General features: G+C 51.0%; 1 protein-coding gene across 2 annotated transcripts; it reads left to right on the top strand.

Moving 5' to 3' along the window:
• Positions 1–165: 165 nt before the first annotated feature.
• On the top strand, positions 166–18,612 carry LOC147230213 (solute carrier family 53 member 1-like). Of its 2 annotated transcripts, none has more exons than XM_086153454.1 (16): positions 166–547; positions 9,495–9,546; positions 12,051–12,152; positions 12,231–12,454; positions 12,530–12,679; positions 12,751–12,834; positions 12,991–13,072; positions 13,184–13,273; positions 13,898–13,995; positions 14,975–15,154; positions 15,231–15,396; positions 15,469–15,663; positions 15,748–15,914; positions 15,989–16,125; positions 16,778–16,999; positions 18,009–18,612. In XM_086153454.1, the coding sequence occupies exons 1-16, from the start codon at positions 479–481 to the stop codon at positions 18,061–18,063; spliced, it is 2,073 nt and encodes a 690-aa protein (XP_086009580.1). In that variant the 5' UTR covers positions 166–478; the 3' UTR covers positions 18,064–18,612. The 2 variants fall into 2 exon arrangements, with proteins under 2 accessions (XP_086009580.1, XP_086009581.1); XM_086153455.1 differs by having other exon boundaries at positions 322–547; positions 12,057–12,152; positions 18,009–18,433.
• Positions 18,613–20,326: the final 1,714 nt, after the last annotated feature.

The following is a 20,326-nucleotide window of genomic DNA, read 5'->3' as shown; positions in this document are numbered from 1 at the left end:
AATAATAATACCAATCATAATAAATCAAAAATAAGATTTAAAAAAATGAACCCAGGGTTCTTGTTGTCTGGGCGTCGCGATATGGACAAGACGCGTTCTTATACGTCCCACGGTCCATGAAGGCGGCACCGGGAGGAGGAGACAGTAGGTGGAGGTGGAGGTTGCGCGGCGGAGGGAGGAGAGAAGCGGCGGTTGGCGTCGACAACATCCTGGAGAACTCTGACCAAACGCCGCGGCGTCGACGACGACGGCGGTCGGGGATGAGTTCCAAATTCCCTTTCCTCCGCTGATATGCTCCCCGGTCCCGACCCCGCCTGAAGCGCCTGAAGCAGCAGCAGCAGCTATGTGCCGGTAGCTTGCTCGGTTGTAAAAGCCACCTCTGCCCGCTCCTAATCTTCGGATGAGAGTCCCCGCGTTGCCGCCCGTTTAGACGCCCCGCGGCTTGGACACCGGACACGGCCACCACCCCGTCGGGAGGATGAAGTTCACCGAGCATCTCTCGGCTCACATCACGCCGGAGTGGCGGAAGCAGTACATCCAGTATGAGGTGAGTCCGGCGGACGTTACCGCTGCTAGCAGCTAAGCTAACGGTCAGGCTAGCTGCCAGGACACCGACGGTTAAGCCGTTCAAGCTAGCAGCCTCGGCCGGGTACAGCCGCTCATCCCCGGCGCCCGCCTCCGCCATCCCGCCTCCCCGGGGAGTTGCTTTAAATTAATTTTTTTATTGGGTCTTTCACGTCAGTTTCCCTTCCGTGAGTCACCCGGTGAGCCCAGGCTGGGTTTGTTTTTGTCGCTTTACCCCCCCCCCCCCCACCCTTTTCCCCTCGACGGCGGCCCGCCGGAGGTGTTCGGGAGGCGGCAGTCATTCGGCTGAGTCATCGCTTCTTCGAAGACGGTTCTTTCCGGAGCCTGAACACATCATCGACCCCCTCCTCCTCGGCCCGGGTCCCGGTCCTGCGACACTCAGGGTGGTGTTAGCCGGTGGCCGCTCCACCTGCGACCTTTGACCGTTAATGCTGTTAGAAATGCGCTTTGATTTCCACTGTTATTCCTTGCAAGGACAAATAAGCTAGAAAATTCCGATGAAACCTTTGTTTTTGTGATCAATGGATGGAGGCAGAAACAGTAGGATGCAGCTTCCCCCCAGCAGGCTGCAGCTCCCCCATTAGGATGCCTAATTCCCCAGCAGGATGCAGCTTCCCCTACTAGGCTGCAGCCCCCGAGCACGCTACAGTTTCTCCTACTAGGATGCAGCTTCCCCCTTGCAGGCTGCAGTTCAAACCGAGCAAGCTGCAGCTTCCCTCAGGAAGCGAAGGCTTTCCCTACTAAGCTACAGCTCCATCCCAGAAAGCTTCAGCTTCCCCCGCCAGGCTGCAGCTTCCCCCGCCAGGCTGCAGCTTCCCCCGCCAGGCTGCAGCCCTCCCTCAGACGGCTGCAGATCTCCTAGAAGCCGTCACTGGAAAGTGACCTTCATATCCGAGTGCAAGACAGATTCCTCCAGCTCCAATCCCTTTGCTGTCGGTGTAAACCTCAAAGGGTTCTTTCAGAGGGACAATAAGGCCTACAGGATATTTTTGGGGTGTGTCTGGGGAATATTCATCCGTAAACCATCTGCCTTTGCAAATCACAAAATCCCTCACTGGGTGAAGTCATCTCCCGCTGTTGATCAGTAGCCGACCTTTCACTTCATTGATTGTTTTCAATCAACGGATTGCCATAGATCGATATTGGGGGGCGGTGAATGTCAAAGCCCTGTCACCTCTTGCCTCACAAACCCAAAAACCCTGGGCCGTCTCCAGGAGAACATGAAGGGGATGAACACCTTCCTGTGTTTTCTCAGCATGGCTCCTTCTGGCAGAATGGTCACTCGTCCCCGGATTGATTGTGATTAATTGTTTATAATTTGGAGAGAAGGTTAGAGAAGCCAGACTGAGATGGCTCGGTCATGTACAGAGGAGGGATAGTGAATATATTGGTAGGCGTATACTGGAACTTGAGCTGCCAGCAGGAGGGCTCGAGGAAGACCAAAGAGAAGATTTTGGACGTAGTGAGAGAGAATATGAAGTTAGTCGGTGTGAGAGGAGGATACAGAGAATAGGGTTAGATGGAGAAGGTTGATTCGCTGTGGTGACCCCTGAAGGGAAAAGCTGAAAGAAGAAGCAGAAGATTAGCTAATCAAGCCATGTAGTAACAGAAAATTAATTGAAATTTTAAGCAAAAATGCATTGATAAGTTCATGTGACAGATTTATTAAAAGATGAACATGGAGGATCAGAAATTACAAAAAGGACCGGGATCATTTGATTTAAGAGGCCTGTTTCATTTATTAATTGTCTACAGCATGGGGGCGGGGGGCTGTAGCCAATCCCAGCTTTGATTGGGCGAGAGGTTGGGTCACCCATGACCAATCACAGGGCCTTATATAGAGACATCAACCATTCACCCTCTCATTCTCATGTCATACATAGAAATACATCATTCCTCATGTGTTTGGATTGTGCGAGGAATCCGGAGAACCCGCAGGAACCCCGTGCAGGTACGGGGGAGAACATGGAGGACCCAGGGTTTGTGTCCTTGAGTGAGCTACTCACTCAGTCATGAGGCAAAAGCCATGCAGGCGTTCCCGACTCTGCACGGCTCCCGTCCGTCCAGGTCGTTAGAAATAATCACATGCCATTTGTCTCCTTGTTCATCCCGAAATATAGTGTCCACGGACACAGACGAGAAATGCCAAAATAGAAACCTGCGTGTGTCTTTCCAGGCTGTCGCAGAAGGGTGTTCCTCTTTCTTTGTTTTCCCTCAGGCACTAGTCATGTTGAGATTGTTCCCCTTCCACCCAGATGCTCGCACCAGCCCCTCGTCCCCCATGTCTAGCAAGCACCATCGACACCTTACAAACGTCCTGGTTCCAGAAGCCAGGAGATCCAAGTCAAACCAAGTCTGTGAATTGGCACTTGTCCGATGTGAGTTTTGGGGATGTCTTTTCGTGGTCTGCAGACGCAAGTCCCAATGTCCTCTGCAGAGAGCGGGGACATTCTTGCAGTCAGTGTTGAGGAGCTCAGCTGAGTAGGCGAGTCTGATTCGTAGCGACATTAAGAATATCAGCAATTTGTGTAAACCCTTGTAGGCCCTGAGACCCCATGGGAACGAGCGGGCCGGTGGAAAGAAGGAGGGAACATCTCACCCCTTCCTCTCTGAACATACAGACGCTGATGTCTGCGCTTCTGTAACTTCCTTCAACGTCCCTAAACCCCTTCAGCTACAATCCCAGTGTCAAGCTAAAAGCTGATTTTAACATTTTACTTTCCTCTCTCTTCAAGCAATTGTTGTTTTTTTGCAGTCACCCCAAAGATCTGCATCCATCTCAGCTCCAAAGGTCCCGTCCATTGACCCACTGTCTCCATCCCACTATTTTGATTATATTGTGTTGTTTGTATTTTGCGAGAGAGGGAATGTGCATGTGATTCGCTTCCAGACTGACGGTATTTCAAAATACCAATAGGATCAGTGGGGGGGGAGTTACTGCAAGCTAGCAGGCGCTGATAAGCACGATATTTTTATTTTATTTTATTTTTTAATTTAGCATTGTAGTTCTTTGCTCATAAGTGATTTCAAAGACTAAAATGCAGTTTGTGCGTGTTTGACCGACTTATCTTTTCAACCAGTGAAATAAATTTTGGCATTTGAACAGCAGTGGGTCAACGGTATATTGATCGGAGAGTATCAGTGAGCTCCAGGCCAATCAGCCAGGAGAAAGCATGGTCCCATTGATTTCAGATGTCAAGCTTCTGTAAACAACATCGTGTGTTAACATATTCATCAGGATCAGGCACTGACCCGGGGCCCTCAGCGCCGGCAGGGATAAAAATGGCCACCATGTTTATTTTGTTTTTTCTTTTTGCCTGGCCTCAGTTTCACACAGCGTCTGTCTCTCCTAGCTCTCACAGTGTTTGGATTAGTAGCAGATGTAGATAGTTTTCCTACCCAGCTGTAAACCTGGCCCCAGGCCCAGCCCGCTGGAACCCCCCCTGGGCCCGCTGGTCCACACTGACCAAGGGGGGACTTCACGTTAGTCATGTTTTCTCCTGCCAGTTGTTTTTTGTGTCCGACCCTTCGCAGGGCTGCCTGTGAAGTGTCAGTGGACAGCCGGCTGGATTGCAATAATAAAGTGTCAGTTTTCCTCCCCCCTTCTCTCTCAGTCAGGCTTCTTGGAAAGGGCGAGAAGTAGAAAGCCTGGGTTTCCTCCTCATATATGGATCAACCTGTTTACATTAGAAAAAGAACCCTTAAGGTGTAGGGGTACTTCTATTCCTGAGTGGCTCCTCGGTTCACCTGAAATTACTCCTAATCTCGAGATGATTGGTTTGATTAAGTCCCATTGCTCGTTAGCTAGCTACTTTAGCATTGCCTGCGATAGTTGCGTGCTCTGTGAGCACATGGTTCGACTTGCTCTGATTCTTTGTCAGCAAGTAGAACCCCAGGAGCTCTGTGGGCAACAGATGCTGTACTCTCTACTTCCAGTTACTGCATGTACAGTACATTACAGTACAGTACATTGCAGTAATTTGGAAAGTGAGGCCATTCCAACTGAAGATGCGGAACTATCCAGGCTGTCAGAGAGCCTTTACAGTCAATGGAAGCATGAAACAGATTCAGACTTTGCGTGCAGATTATTCACGACACGCTTGAAAACCTGATGCTACTTGATACTGTCAACCTGCTGATCCACAATGGTGTATGCACTTGGTGAAAAATCGTCTTTTTGACACTTTAGTGTGTATCACAGGCCACAGGTCTGTCCTTCATGGCTTTGTGGCTTTCCCACAGGTGTGTTTGGCCCAAGTTGCCCGCCCCCAAAATAATCCACAGTAATCATCATTTTGTGGTTTCCACGTTCTCCTACTGTCAGCGTCAGCGCCTGTCAATGGTGGTGGAAACTTCAAACTACAGCAACTTTGCCTCATGGGAAGTGAGTTTGCTGATCGTGGCTGGTTTCAGTTGGACTGGCCAGGACAGAGGCAGAAAAACAATACGTCTGTCATGGCTGGTCAAGGGAATATTGCTGTTTTTAACATTTGTCAGACAAAACCCCTGAGGTGAGATTAAGTACTACCTAGGGTGGACCAAAAAATATGCATAGTGAAAATTATTGGACACTTTCCTGCTCCTCTGAGGAGAACTATCAGACAGGATCTTTGAGCGGACAAACATGCTTCGTGCTAAGCTAGCATGAACCAACAACAGCAATGGCATGCAATGGCTTTCGTTCCTGTTCTCTGATAAAATGTTGTACTAGGATTATGGTAGCTGGTCCGTATCCTCATACCTTCCTGACGTCATTGGTATTATCACCTAGAGGCCACAGATGCCGGGCCATGAAGTTTTACTGCTAGGCAACCAGCTCATCCTTGCTAGCTGGGCCGGACTGATGGGGTTGACCTGGCCCTGAAGTGAAACTTGCCTCACTCCGAGGCACTTCACGGCACCTTCATATCTTGAGCATGCTGGTGTCTGGTGGTTTTAGCTTCAGATTTTGTCCCTGCAGACTCTCACTTTCAAAAATGAAGGCGTCTTTCTCTGCTCCACTCATGCTTCCCTGATAGCATCTGGTTGTTGTGGTGGAGGCCTCTTGTTCTTGTCTTTAAAAAGCTGCTCCCTGTCACATGACGCCAACAGCCTCAGCTGCTCGGATCAAGATAATTTCATTTCCTGGGTCTTCAACACTTTCTGAAACGTTATCGAATCAAACGAATGAACTTGTGGAGTTTTAAACCGATCATTTCTCCTCCACCCATGAAATTCCCCATTTTGTCTGCAAAGCCATTTGGTTGTAATCCACTCAGACTTGTGCACTCTGTCAAACCTCTAGCACCCTGCCGAAGTTCACTTCAGGACAAGCTGTTTCCTTCTCTAAATGCAAATCTACCACCACTCAGTACACCCACTTAGGAAGTGCAACGGGTTGGTGGCCACACCCCTTTGATGTTCTCATCGCTCCATGTGCACTGGTAGGCTTTCAGGGCCACAATGATGAATTCATGTGGCAGTCCAGGCTGGGGGATGGGAGGGGGTGTCACATGACCGAAGTGTTTAACAAACACAAGCACACAGCGACAATAAAAAGTGGACTGGTGGAGGTCCCAGGGTTTCGTCCATCACATACGGACTGCAGGTGCGATTGCCTAAAATCCAAACTGTGGAACCCAAAGAGCTTGCAGCCAACCCAACAAACAGAGATAAAAATGAACGGCTGAAAAAACAGGGAAGGCCGCAGCCTCCATGAGCTGCCGAATCCTGCAGAGGGCCCATGTTCAGGATCACGTGAAGAGATGTTTATCACGACAACATTCATGATCACGATAGTTTGTTTACCAGATTACACTCACCACTTCCGTTACATTTGGACCCAACGGGAGACCGCTTGGTTAGCTGATTCCACACTAGCCACCTAAACTGATGAATCTCAGAGGCCCTTCGCTATCTATTATATACTTGTGACTCCCCCTTGTGCCATTTGTCATGGCAGCTGGTATTTAGGATAACATCGTTTGCTGCTCACAGACCTCTACCAGAAGTTGGGATGTTCCTGTCAAAAATGAAATTGGCCTGGGAAGTATACCCCCACCCTCGAGGCCGGTAGTATGTGTGCCAGTTAGCATGTCCATTTAGGCCCCACTTGGAATTGAGCTGGGAGCCGTCTGTGCCCCAAGGTACGAGTGATGACCAACATGCCATCATGGCACTCTAGAAGGGATAGATAGCTTTGCGGTTTCAGGCAGTGCTCTGAGACGCCGAACAACAAGGAAGAGGTAAAGAAGGTCAAGGGTATGTGAAAGAGATGGCCAAGTGTCAGAAGTCTCAGGCCGACACCTGACTGGCATTAGAGGGATCACCAACACGCACTGCGGTAGTCTGGCCAACAGACACCAGACACTCTCACACACACTAAGCCTGAGCTTACAGCACAGGAAACGCTGCGTTTGATGTTGGTATTATGTAGGAAACCATTTCTGTTGGTTCTGCAACCAAACTAATCCAGCTTCTACTCCAGAGTTGTGAACAACAATACCAATCAAAGAGCAGAAGGGGATCTGCTTCTAATAGATTTTGGCGAATAATCAGTTCATCAGTTGATTATAATCCACGGTCTCGGATAGGGTGGTGTAGGCTTCTGGTCAGGCAATAAATTTGTCCATTTTGTATGGGTGGTTGTCTCTACACGTGACCCTGCGATTGACAGGTGATTGGTCCAGACTAAACCCCGCCCCTCCGCAGCGTGACCTTGGGATTGACTCTGCTGTCTCTCCACAATCCTGCGGGTGGGATAAGCTGTATAGATAATGAATACGATAAAGTTCCTGCTACCAGAGGAGCTTCCTTGGTTGTGCAGATTCTGATGTTGAGCCGTCAGGTCTAACCACGTATGGATGTGCACTGGACCAGGATTCAGTGCCCGAGGTAGAGCCTCCTCTGATTCCCAGGAGAAGCTGCTCAGTGGACAAGTTCTTGGACGTCCAGCCTCGGCCCCACGGTTGTACTTCTGTAGGGTACGGTGATGCAGGTCTGGGTGCGGAAGGGCAACCCTGACAGGAGGTCAGGGAGACCAGGCCTTCAAATCCCGCAGCGACTCCCTCCGGTCTCACTGTGCCAGCAAGTGTGTGCTCCGAACAGAAGCAAGTGTGAGAACATGGAGGTGGAGGAGCACCGAGAAGCTGAGGTTGACAGGTGGAGAAGGAGGAGGGATGTGGGGGGCTGGACGCTAAGGTTTCCATCTTGTTGAACTGACTGTTTTGTTTTGGAAACTTGCACCTGAACACATGCTAAGTTGTCCTATTGACCGAGCACGGGTACACACGGCTTGTGAACTGTGGGAAATTTTTGCTCTTACAATGCAGGCGTGTATAACGTCTAAGCTCAGCCCGCGTGTGTGTGTGTGTGTGTGTGTGTGTGTGTGTGTGTGTGTGTGTGTGTGTGTGTGTGTGTGTGTGTGTGTGTGTGTGTGTGTGTGTGTGTGTGTGTGTGTGTGTGTGTGTGTGTGTTATCGTTAAAATAAGTCTGATTAAACAGGGGATGAGTAACATGGCACATGGCGGCTCCTATTTTTGACTCATTTTCCGAATCCCAAATAGTTTGCCCATAAAGTTTCCATTGACGCCTCAACGACTTCCCGTCGTGAGTAAAATGTACGTCCTCCAGGCAGCGGCAGCTCCTCAGAGTGGTCCGCGCCCTCATTCTGAGAGGTCAATGGGTCAAAGTCATACTAAAGTTGCTGAGCACCCTCTGCTGGAGGACACCCAAAGTGGTTCTCGTGAACATGAAAACATCAAAATCTCCATTCTGGGCAGGTCCGTTCGGATCAAATCCCAACTTTTAGCATCTGAAAAGAGCAGAGCCTTGCAGCCCCAGACAGATCCAAAGGTGTTTCCAAAAGATGTGTTTTAAAAAAAGACTTTGGATTGATTTTTAAGATGACCAGAACATGATTATACAATACGAATATCAGTGTCCCTGCTCGATTGATGTGAGGCAGATATGTTTTTAGATTAGGAAAATGGACACTATAAACACCAAAAAAAGTATATGAAAATTAATGATACATGAGAAAAGGGAACATAAAGGAATAAAGTGGTTTTATTTAGTCGGGGGAGTTTTTCCATGTGGTGCTCTATCCTATACTTAGCTTACTGGATACACACTGAATGCTATAATAAGTTGCTAAATGCTAATTGCTACACTTTATGTCTAAACCTCATTTATGGACGGAATGAAACCGCTCCTCTTTCTAAAACCATCAATTCATCCCCAACCGGCTTTAAGCAACTCTTCCGACACCTCGTCCCTCCACATTCCCACTGTCCGGGCCACCAAATATTTGTCTCCTGCCTTCTCATAGATGATGCTCTCCATCAACGTATCTCACTAACAGCAACTCTACCATCTCTTCACACTTCTCTCATGTTTTTCCGTCACTTTCTCTAGGCTACCTAGCGCCGGGTGGGATGTCCCACTGTCTTTAAACGCTACTTCACGGCAGCCATGTGGGTGTCTAGACATTCATCCAGCTCACTGCTAACTCAGATCGGGGCTCCAATCACAAAACCAAACATCTGATGAGCCACAGCTCAGATCTGAAAACCAAGTCGATGAACTTAGGAGTCAAGGTTACTCTATATATATATATATAAAAGCTCCTCCAGTTTAAGGCTGCAGCAGCTGGATGGAGGGGCGTTCTCACCTCTGCAGCCGTTATGCCCTTTGTCTCCTGTCTGCTCCGGACGCTCTGCAGGCCGTCTGCTGCTGGAGAACCGGCTCTGCACACAAAGACGCCAATGTTCTCCCCTAGACTCTGCCGGCAATAGAGTGCTTCTCTGTCTCAATCTGGAGCCGGAGTGGACAGACGAGGCCTGCTGTCCAGCCGGACTCCTGCAATTAATTGAGTGGGACGCAGTGCAGTGGTGTACTGCTCCTGAGCATTTGTGTTTTTGTGTCTGCAGGCTTTCAAGGAGATGCTGTATGCTGCCCAGGACCAGGCCCCATCTATCGAAGGTATGCGATTTATGAGATGTTATTTTCGCAGCTGGACATTTATAACGCCATACTCATCTGAGAGGAGTACATGGAATTCAGTGCCATCCTCTTGTGAAGGCGTCAGAAATAGAAGATGTAATACTCTGCGAAATTGGGAAAACTGTGACATTAATGACAGCAGTAACATAAGAATTCAAACAAAAAAGATGCTTGACTGTCTCTTGAGTCGCTGGTCCTCTCTTCGAGGCTGTCCGCCTGTGTTGTGGTTAGTTGTGAAGAGCATTGGTATTTCCATCATCATCTAAATTCTACGGGAACCAGTGGCTCTCCGACATCTGTATTTCCAGGACCATTCCATTTGTCCTGACAGCTGTGACTTTGTCCAGATCTGGTGTTTCCGCATCACGCGGTGTGAAATGACAGCACACACAAACACGTCGTATTTCTATTTCTGTTTATGCACTGGACTTGAAAAAAATCCCCCAACTTCCCAGTAGTCCCAAAGCCCTTTTGTTGAATTTGTAAAATGGCGTTTGAGTCAGCCGTGCCCTGCCTAAAGATGGGTGCTGCCGAAAGATTATCAGAATTTGGCGGTGTTCCTTGTCTTTTGCTCACGCAAGCAGAAGTCAGAGGAGCAGCTCCATCGGTGGAGTGAAAATAGCTGGTCTGCCCTCAAATTGCTCTCACCTCAAGTGAGCCTTAACTATAGTCTCTGTAATGGAGGGGAACCATCAGCTGAGGAACAGGACACAACCTGGAGCCAGGATTTGAAGCATTGACTCATTGGGGAGAAAAAAAAAAAAGATAAGGTCTTCAGCCAGAGGTTCTTGCTGGAACCTGTTGGCAAAACTGACAGCTAAACAGAACATGTCCCTCACAGTTGTCCTCAGCACTCGCCCTTGGATTTCAAGCCGCATTTTTATTCATAACAGAATTGTCTCGTGGTACTATTTTTTTCTTTATGTGGGAGCTAAACGACAAATCCTGGTCAAAGGTAGCTCACAGATTTCTAACTGTGGTGCTGGAGGCCCATCCAGAGAAGCTCCATCATGTGGTACGGTGCTCCTCTGATGTTGAGAGCTTAGAACGATTGATTTGTTGGAGTTAAGCAACAAAAATTTGGTAGTCATTCAGATTCTTACATCCTTAAGACATGGCTGGAGTTTAATGAACCCACTGGGTTCATCTGGCCTCAATGAGCAGAACAACGGGGTGTCATCTGCAAAGAGTTGAACATTCACAGTAATATTACCTGAAGGAAGCATGTGTAGGCTAACAACAACTGGTCCGAGCACAGAACCTTGCGGAACACCGCAACGTTGTCGTGACGTTTGTCCTGCTCTGGCAGTGACCCCAAGGCTCCAGACGGAAAGTGTTTCCTGCTTCAGCTGCACAGAGTTGACCGTCATCGCAGGAAAATGTCAAAATACGGCCTGAAAAGGGATCAGGAGATTACTGCAGTCTGGACTGTGGCGTGCGTGCGTGATTGTGTGTGTGCTGTTGGGGGAGCGGGACACTCCCATTGCCTTAATTTGGTGTCTTGTTTAAAAGTAGATGCTCTGCAGCAGAGTGAATCACCCCGTCTGCTGGCGGCGCCGGCTCTCCCCGTCTCACATTTAATTAAAAGTGGCCAAAAAAAAAAACCCTCGCTGTCACAGGACGCCGTGACCTCGTCGAGCAGGTAGAAAACAATGTGGCTGCGCCGCACATTAACACCACCACCACCACCCCAGTCACGGCATGCCTGCGTTCGGATTCCGTGTTTTTGTTTTGTGCTTCCCGATCACGCACTGCGCACCACAGGCTGTGCTGCCCTGGCAGAGGAACCTGTATGACTTGTTTGGCTTTTTTGCTTTTGTCCCCAGGCAAAAATAGCAAGAACGTATGTTTCTGATGGTGACTGTAAAGCTCTTTGTCTGGTGGCACAGACAGGAAGGTAGATTAGCTGCTGCTCGCTGCTTCCTGTTTGTTTGGGTTTTCTTGGTACGTGTTCCAGAGGATCGGGTTCCGCATGTGACTGGAGAGTGGGTGTCCAGGCCACCTGGATGGCTGGTCCAGCATGCTGGAGATCAACCTGATGACACAGGTTGAGGGTCAACCTTGTCATGTGGTTAGAGCTGGAGCCTCACAGCAAGAAGGTCCATGGTTGGATTTCCATAGGTTGAACTTTCTGTGTGGAGTCTCCATGTTCTCCCTGCGTCTTCTTGAGGTTACTCCAGGTTCTCTGGGTTCCTCCCGTTGTCCAGATTAGCCTGGCTTAGTTTAGCTTGGAGACCCTGAATGGTCCAGACACTTGAGTGATGGTTGTATGTCTATTTATGGTCCTGTGAGAGCCCTGCCTCTTGCCCACTCACAGTGGAGATAGGGTCAGATTCAAATTAGATCTACTGAGGAAGTGTCTGGGGGCTCTCCTCCGTTCACACCTTCACCCCGCCACCATCTCCTGCGTCGAGGCACGTGAGGGTGAGGTGACTAGTTTCACCCCATCGTGAATGTTCACTAACAAAGAGCCCGTCTCACAGTTACAGATGAGGACACCGTCAAGCGCTACTACGCCAAGTTTGAGGAGAAGTTCTTCCAGACCTGTGAGAAGGAGCTCGCCAAGATCAACACCTTCTACTCGGGTAAGGGGATGATTCCCTCTGGGATCCTCTCTCAGGCTGGTGAGGTACGTTGACTGACCGTCTCCTACCCCTCTGCAGAGAAATTGGCGGAGGCACAGCGGCGATTTGCCACCCTGCAGAACGAGCTGCAGTCATCGCTGGATGCTCAGAGGGAGAGCTTGGCCAACAGCCGCGGCCTGAGGAGGAGGAAGACGGTCTTCGCCCTGTCGCAGCAGGAGAGGTGCAAACACCGCAATATCAAGGACCTGCAGCTGGCCTTCTCCGAGTTCTACCTCAGCTTGATACTACTGCAGAACTACCAGGTGAGCTTTGGGCACGCCGCTCTGGGTCCCCCGCCAAGATCGTCCTCCTCCATCCGCCTCTGTCTCCCTCCACAGAATCTGAACTTCACCGGCTTCAGGAAGATCCTGAAGAAGCATGACAAGATCCTGGAGACGTCACGCGGCGCCCACTGGAGGGTGGCCCACGTGGAGGTTGCCCCGTTCTACACGTGCAAGAAGATCACCCAGCTCATCTCGGAGACGGAGGTGCGTTTGACGTGTATCAGACACCACCTCTGGAGGCACCGCTGACTCTCCTTGTCCTCTCCTCCTTCCAGGCGCTGGTCACGACTGAGCTTGAAGGTGGAGACCGGCAGAAGGCCATGAAGAGGCTTAGGGTCCCACCACTGGGGGCCGCACAGGTGAGGAACACACACACACACACACACACATACACACACGATTCCATAGCCAAGGTCATGTGATATAAAGGTGTGTGTGTGTGTGTGTGTGTGTGTGTGTGTGTGTGTGTGTGTGTGTGTGCGCGCGTGCGTGTGCGTGTGCGTGCCCAACCACAGCCTGCTCCTGCCTGGACCACCTTCAGAGTTGGGCTCTACTGTGGCATCTTCCTGGTCTTGATGGTCGCTGTGGTCATCACAGGTAGCAACCAAGATGGCTCCTCGGGGGCGTGTGTGTTGTCGTGCCTGTGAGCTGTGTGTAGTTTGGACTTCCAAGCGATCTTCTCACTGTGTGTGTGTGTCTGCTCCACAGGAGCTGTCATGTATCCTCGAGCTGACGTTTGGCCGATGGTCCGCATCTACAGAGGAGGCTTGCTTTTGATAGAGTTCCTCTTCCTGTTAGGTACACACACCACACACTTGGCCAGGCAAACATGTTCATGGAGTTGCTCTTTGCACATGTTCATTGGAGGAAGAAGAAAAACGTTCTCGCTGCAGGAACTTTCTGCAGCTCAGAACCTTTCCAGGAACTAGCATGTTTCTGAGTGCATTTCGGCAGCAGAGGGAACAGGGGACCAGCTCCTCCAGCTCCCAGAACCATCTCAGCTCCTACTCCAAGGAAGGGTCTCTTTACGGTTTCATAGGAACTCATGTGACGTAGGTGCTCAATAGAACTCAAGCCACAGCCATTACCTGATAGCTTTTGCAGTCCCATGTTTAGAATCTGTCCTGATCACTGCTCAGATGTTGCAGTGAAACATCTGAGAGGTTTCCAGGGCTCCCAGAAGAACATCTACATTTTGGGCATGTGATTTGCTTTTGAGTGTGGAGCTGGAGGTGCAGGTCCCACTTACTGCCTGTGGGAATGCACAACTAAAAGGCTCCCCTGGTGGAGGCTAGTTCCTGGAGCTCAATTGAATCTGAACGGAACTGAGGTCCCCTCCAAGAAGTCAATGAGCGACAGTCACTAGGCACGTCCATCCCATAATACCTGCACACCCCCAGATCTCTGCTCCTCATTCCCCAGGTATCAACACCTATGGCTGGAGGCAGGCGGGGGTCAACCACGTGCTGATCTTCGAGCTCAACCCCAGGAACAACCTGTCCCATCAGCATCTGTTTGAGGTAGAAACACACACGCACACACACGGTGCTTTTGATGAGATGATCTGGCATTAGCATCTTATATATTTGTAGCATACAAACCTTGCTAGCAGAGCCAACCCCTTCTGCTTCACTCAAAGGTCAAGGGGTGCTCTGAGAAGATCTGTTGTGTAAATAACACCCACCTTGGTTTCTCTCTCTGTCACCATATCTTTCTTCCTTTTACTGAATTAATATGCAGTAAAACCTTGACTTAGGAGTTTAATTTGATTCGTGAACGAACTTGTAACTCAAGTCTGCTCCTATATCAAATTAAATTTCCCCATTGAAATGAGTTGAAACATTATTAATCCCTTCCAGCCCCCAGTTTGATTTTGAAATTTGAAAAATATACTTTATAAATAACAAATCCTTTACTAAGAATGAAAGAGAATGTAAAGAATTAATGTAGTTTTATTAAATCTATTCACTGTAAATATCGGTCCAAGATGGCAGTGGAGGAGATGGTGGAGGATGTTGGAGTTTTTCATTTGGTGCTCTATCCTTTACTTAGCTTACTAGCCACACATGTAATGTGTTGCTAAATGCTAATTGCTACACTTTATGTCTACAATGCATTTATGGACAGAGTGAAGCTGCTCCTCTTTCTAAAACCTTCAAACTGTCCGCATCTGGCTTTGAACTGCCATCTCATAGAGCATGCTCTCAGTCACTGTAATTTCTCCATCTCCTCATGGATATTGTGAACTCCCACAACACACACGTTTTTCCATCATTTTCTCTGGGCTCACTAGTAGTGGGCGGGACGTCCCACTGTCTGTAAACGCCTCTTCACAGACACCGATGTGACCGTGGGTGTCAAACACTCATCCCGCTCACTGCTAACTCACATCTGGGCTCCAGTCACAAAGCAGAACAAAGTTGATGTTCCCTGAAGTTAAGATTTAGCTTTCCTCCATCTTTTCACAGTATTTGTGCGTATGTCTGTGTGTGTGTGTAGATTGCAGGTCTCCTGGGGGTGCTGTGGTGCATCAGTCTGCTGTCGTGCCTGTTCAGCAGCAGCACCCCGGTGCCAATGCAGGCCAACCCCCTGGCTCTGTACGGCTTCTTCCTTCTCTTCCTCATCAACCCCTTCAAGACCTGCTACTACAAGTCGCGCTTCTGGCTGCTAAAGCTCCTGGTAAAGTCTCTCAGAGTGCCAGAGGTCTTTGCACTGCGTCTAAATCCACATCTTGACATTGTGTGCTCCTTCACAGTTCCGGGTAGTGACGGCGCCGTTCCACCGCGTGGGCTTTGCCGACTTCTGGCTTGCCGACCAGCTGAACTCCCTGGGCGTAGTTCTCATGGACCTGGAGTACATGATCTGCTTCTATAGCTTCGAGCTGGACTGGAACAGGCACGATGGGCTGATCACCAGCGAAGGTGAGAGCTAGCATTGCGTCCCGGCAGCACGGGGGCCCTTCCCGAGCACTCCCTCATGGACCTTCTCTGCAGGAAAAGACGTCTGCAACTCCTACTCCTACGGTGTGCGGGCGGTGATCCAGTGCCTTCCCGCCTGGTTCCGCTTCATCCAGTGCTTGCGGCGTTACCGCGACACCAAGAGGGCCTTCCCCCACCTGGTAAACGCAGGGAAGTACTCCACCTCCTTCTTCGTGGTGACCTTCGCCGCCCTCCACAGCACACACAAAGGTAGAGCGCAGCTCTTGACGCATGCATGCTTGTTTTAAAGGTCCAGCAGAGCCAGCTAACTGCGCAGTGTCCTCTTGTGTCCAGCCAAGTCCAACGCCGACGCCCAGATGTTCCTCTACCTCCACATCAGCTGCCTGGTGATCAGCTCATGCTACACGTTGGTCTGGGACCTGAAGATGGACTGGGGGTTGTTCGACCGCAACGCCGGCGAGAACACCTTCCTGCGCGAGGAGATTGTCTACCCACACAAGGTATGTGGCCCGACTGAAGGCCGTTCAGATGGCTCCAGGTACTCGCCTTCACCGGCATCGGCTCTTCTCTGCAGGCCTACTACTACAGCGCCATCGTGGAAGACGTGCTGCTTAGGTTCTCGTGGACTCTCACCATCACCCTCAGCACCCTGGGACAGAACGGCATCACTGACATCCTGGCAACCTTACTGGCCCCGATGGAGGTCTTCAGGTACCCCACGGCAGATGTTCTTCACTGGGTCCAAAGTGACCTGGGGTATGGGTGACCAGCCATGACAGTGTCTGCTTTAGAGACAGTGAGGAGAAGACAGGAGGCAGAGATCAAGATGTTGAGGTTCCTCTTTGCGAGTGAGCAGGAAGGGAGAGCACATGTTGGATGTTCTGGAGATATGGCCAGAGGAGGGATGGGGAGGTTGGAGGAGGTCTAGAGCAGGGGTTAGAGGAAATGTGGCCCGCGGGACGATAGTTGGTTGCCCACGCCTTAATATGAAAGTTTAATGTAGTGCGGTCCGCGAGTTTGATATGTATGGCACACTATACTGTAAAGGCAGGGGCAACAAAGTGTCGTGCTGTGGGCCACAGGTTTGGGACCCCTGGTCTAGAGGAAGACCAGAGAGGAGACGGATGGATGGAGGGAGAGAGGAGAGTTAGATGGAGGCGCATGATTGGTTCTGGTGACCCCTGATGGAACCATTCCAAAGAAGCTCCTCAGCACGCCAGTGAGCCACCAGCTAGGGATGAGGTCTAAATGCCTACACTTCATGGGCTGAGACCTTTTTTAAGCTGAGAGAACTCCACTGGATGAATTTCTGCAGCCTCTGAGCAGGGTAGCAGACTAACCCCCGACCCATCTGTGCCTTCAGGCGATTCGTGTGGAACTTCTTCCGTCTAGAGAACGAGCACCTTAACAACTGTGGTGAGTTCAGAGCCGTCCGAGACATCAGCGTGGCGCCGCTGAACGCCGACGACCAGACGCTGCTGGAGCAGATGATGGACCAGGAGGACGGCGTGCGGAACCGGCAGGGCAAGAAAAGCTGGAAGAGGAGCTACAGTATGAGCCTGCGCCGGCCACGCCTTGCCTCCCAGTGAGTTCCTGCACGCAAACATGAGCCTGCCTTCTAGTGGCCAACACACAGAAGTTCTCCTGGTTAGTAGATGTCTGAATTGGGCTCCACAGCAGTGACTTGACCTTCAGAGAAGAAAGTCTGCGACCGCTTTTGGTCCAAATACCCTGAGGGTGACACCACTGCTCAGGTGGTTTCCTCAACAACAGCCTGATTCTCCTATGGGCTCCTCCATCCAACCCTCTCCTCTGACACCATCTACCTCCCTGTCTTCCTTCTCTCCATCCATAAACCTCTCTGGTCTTGCTCTAGACCTCCAACCCACTCATCCTTCTATCCAGATTTTCATTGTCCCTCTGTTCAGTGTGACTTCATGTCCAGAACGTCTACCATATCCTCTTCAGTCCCAAAGAGGAACCTCCATATCTTCAGCTCTGCCTCCTGTCTTCTCCTCAGTGTCTCCAAAATGTGGCTGCTCTCACCTCTGTCCCCTCCACCTTTCCTTTCACACTCTATCACGAAATACTTTTCTCCACCAATTTTACCTGCATCTTTACCCTGTTTGGACTGTATCAGACCCCTTCACCTCCATTTCCACCCCCTGTAGCCGTTCCTCTAGGGCTCCTCGCCGTCACATGCATATATGCCAGCCTTCACCTCTCTCCTCTCCAGTTCCACCTCCACCTCCCTAGATGTTCCTCCAGCTTCTCCCTCAGAATATAACCTGAAGGCTCCAAACCTTTACCTTTAGTAAATCAACCAAAGGGTCTCCTCAGCCTCTTCTGCTGTCCACCACTGTTAAATGAAGCAGGTCTGTGGGGCAATGCCACCATCTAGTGGTGCGACCTGGTGACAACACAAGGTAGAATCCACCTGTCTCCTTCACCGGATGGTTGCTAGGATACAAAAGCGCTCTCCTCCACAATGCTCAGTTCTCAGCACACACCTTCTGACCACAGACCATCGTTCAGGTGTCACCTGCTCCAACATTTGCTCAGATTTTGACGCTGACCGCACCTTCTCCCCGCAGGTCCAAGACCCGGGACACCAAGGTCCTGATCGAGGATACGGACGACGACTCCTGACATCAGGCCACGCCCCTCGCCTGGGTCCAGAACCTGTTCAAAGGGGGAGGCTCCGCCTCCTAGCCAAGGGACCACCCAGCGAGTTGGGCGTCAAAAACACGCCACCGAGGACCGTGTTTGGAGCCGTGGCGCCTCCACACCGCCACCGGCGAACTGCCAGCTCTTTAAGCAGCCATTCCTCCAAGATGGCTGCCGAACATGTACCCTTCTCCTACCTTCTCACAGGTGTCGGTGGCGGCGAGGAGCCCGCCGCCGCTGCCTGAACAGTGGACACAAGACTTCTTGGAACCCCTCCCTCTGCTTTGCACCCACAGAGAGGTGGAGAGCCATCAAGTCCTCCTGATGGACCCCCCCCCCCCCCCTTCCCCCCGCCATTAGCTTGGACCTAGCTTCCAGATGCAGACATTGGCATCGCAGAGGAAACCCTTGTTTCTTGGCGTCGGCTGATTGGTCTATCCCCGCAAACCCCTCCCCCCGGGGCCTACCATCACATAGCTGCCTACCTGCACCATACACACACACACACACACACACACACACACACACACACACACACATACATAAAACAGCCTTGATTCAGGTTGTGTCCACACACACGAACACTGATGTAACATGTTGTAGCCCCGCCCTCAACCCTCAAAGACATATTTCAGCAGATGATTTCTACCTGAGCTTCTTAATAGGAGGACCAAAGGTGGAGGAGAAGGATGGAGTTTGCTCACTCCGTCCCGAGAGGTGGCGGGGCTCGTTTTGAGGGCGGAGCATCCGCTGAATGTCTGCTCAGGCCCCGCCCACCCAGCAGTTTGATTGACAGGTTTCATAAACTGTCTGGCTTCTGTCCGTGGAGCTGGTGGTAGATGTGACCTCCTGTTCCAGATGGTGTTTCTACAAACACTCCAACCTGAGCTCGAAGACGGAGTTGTTCGGTCAGGTGACTCCAGCTTCATCAAGATGAAGCTGGAGCCCCTCCACGCCCCAAGGGGGAGACAGGGCTCCTCCCACCGCCTTCTGCTGATCTTCATCCACATTCCAGAGGGAGCCGTCATGCCTCGGCTCTGTTTGTCTGACCACCTTCTGCTCCTGCCTTCACGTCACTCTGTAAATGATTAGGAGCCCCGTTCTCCTCTTTGTTGTCCCCCTGTGTTGCAATGGGAACATGCAGGCGCCAGTGGGCGTGCTCATTGAGGTCCAGGACGGTGACCTTCTCCAAAGGCAGAGACCTTAGAACCCCGTCCCAGGAGGGTTCTGTGTTTCCCCACTGAACCTCACAAGGCCTGGTTCCACCATTTCCACCTGGAAGCCCAGGGGTTTTCCTGCTGCTCCTCAGCTCATCATGGTGGGTCCTGACAACCAAGGAGGTCCATGGTTCACTTCCAGTCTCTCTAGGTTCTCCACCTTCCTCCCACAGTCCAAAGACAGTCTGCAGGTGTGTGTGTGTGTGATTGGCTGAATGCCTGTGATTGACAGGTTAAAACACCCCCCACCCCACCCCACAGTTCAGACTAAACCGAGATCCAAACGGGGAACCTGTTCTCCTGTCCTGAGACTTGTCTTCCTCCCTCCCAGCTGAGGAACCTTCCTGACTCCGCCCCCAGGTGGCCACCGCTCGCTGTCTCCGCTCCCTCATACAGACACCGCCACCTGTAGGCGTGCCGTCCACCAGCTTATTTTCCAAAAACAAATATGGCTGACCCCAGACCACCTCCACCCAGGAGGGTCCATCTTCTCCTGGTAGCTGGTATCCATCCCACAATGACAGATGGCTCTCCGAGCCTTATTCGGACTCAGGATCTGAGCGTTTTCCCTGCCGTCTTCCCCCCTAGCTCTGATTCATGACAGTGGAATGTCTGGTTGGGATCTACAGATAAGGAGGGAGGGACTTTAACTACGGCATCCATCTGTTGACCTTCATAGCTGCAGATCCTAGGGGGTGGAGACCCTCCGGGCATGTAGTCTCATCATGAACCAAGTCACCCTCCACCCCCGTGTTGTCATGGAAATGGTGTGAGCCAGTCTGCTGACGGCCCCTGTGGTTTAGGAGGAACGTGATGTTGTAGAGGTGATGCCTCGGCTCCAAGAGGGTCAACGGGGGCTGAGGAGACCTCCACGGCGTCCAGGACCTGGAGTTCTCCACGGTTCCCCTCTACACCCCTTCGCCCCGCCCGGAGACAGGACACAGGAAGTGGTTTTGTCCACAGTCAGCAAAGCCATGTGCAGACAGGATGTGTGGAGTGCACCACCTCCACCAGAATAAACCCACAAA

The sequence above is a fragment of the Fistularia commersonii genome, chromosome 10 (assembly GCF_037954325.1).
Source record: "Fistularia commersonii isolate RoL2024-O1a breed Wild chromosome 10, RoL_Fcom_v1.0, whole genome shotgun sequence".
Lineage (NCBI taxonomy): Eukaryota > Metazoa > Chordata > Actinopteri > Syngnathiformes > Fistulariidae > Fistularia > Fistularia commersonii.
This window is presented reverse-complemented; position numbering and strand designations above follow the sequence as displayed.

What these genes read in the sequence shown, in the direction of transcription:
- LOC147230213 (XM_086153454.1), top strand. Translation starts at nt 479, where the DNA reads ATGAAGTTCACCGAGCATCTCTCGGCTCACATCACGCCGGAGTGGCGG. An exon ending in AGCTCATCTCGGAGACGGAG is followed by an intron (nt 12,680 to 12,750) that starts GTGCGTTTGACG and finishes TCCTCCTTCCAG; the next exon opens with GCGCTGGTCACGACTGAGCT. An exon ending in CCCATCAGCATCTGTTTGAG is followed by an intron (nt 13,996 to 14,974) that starts GTAGAAACACAC and finishes GTGTGTGTGTAG; the next exon opens with ATTGCAGGTCTCCTGGGGGT.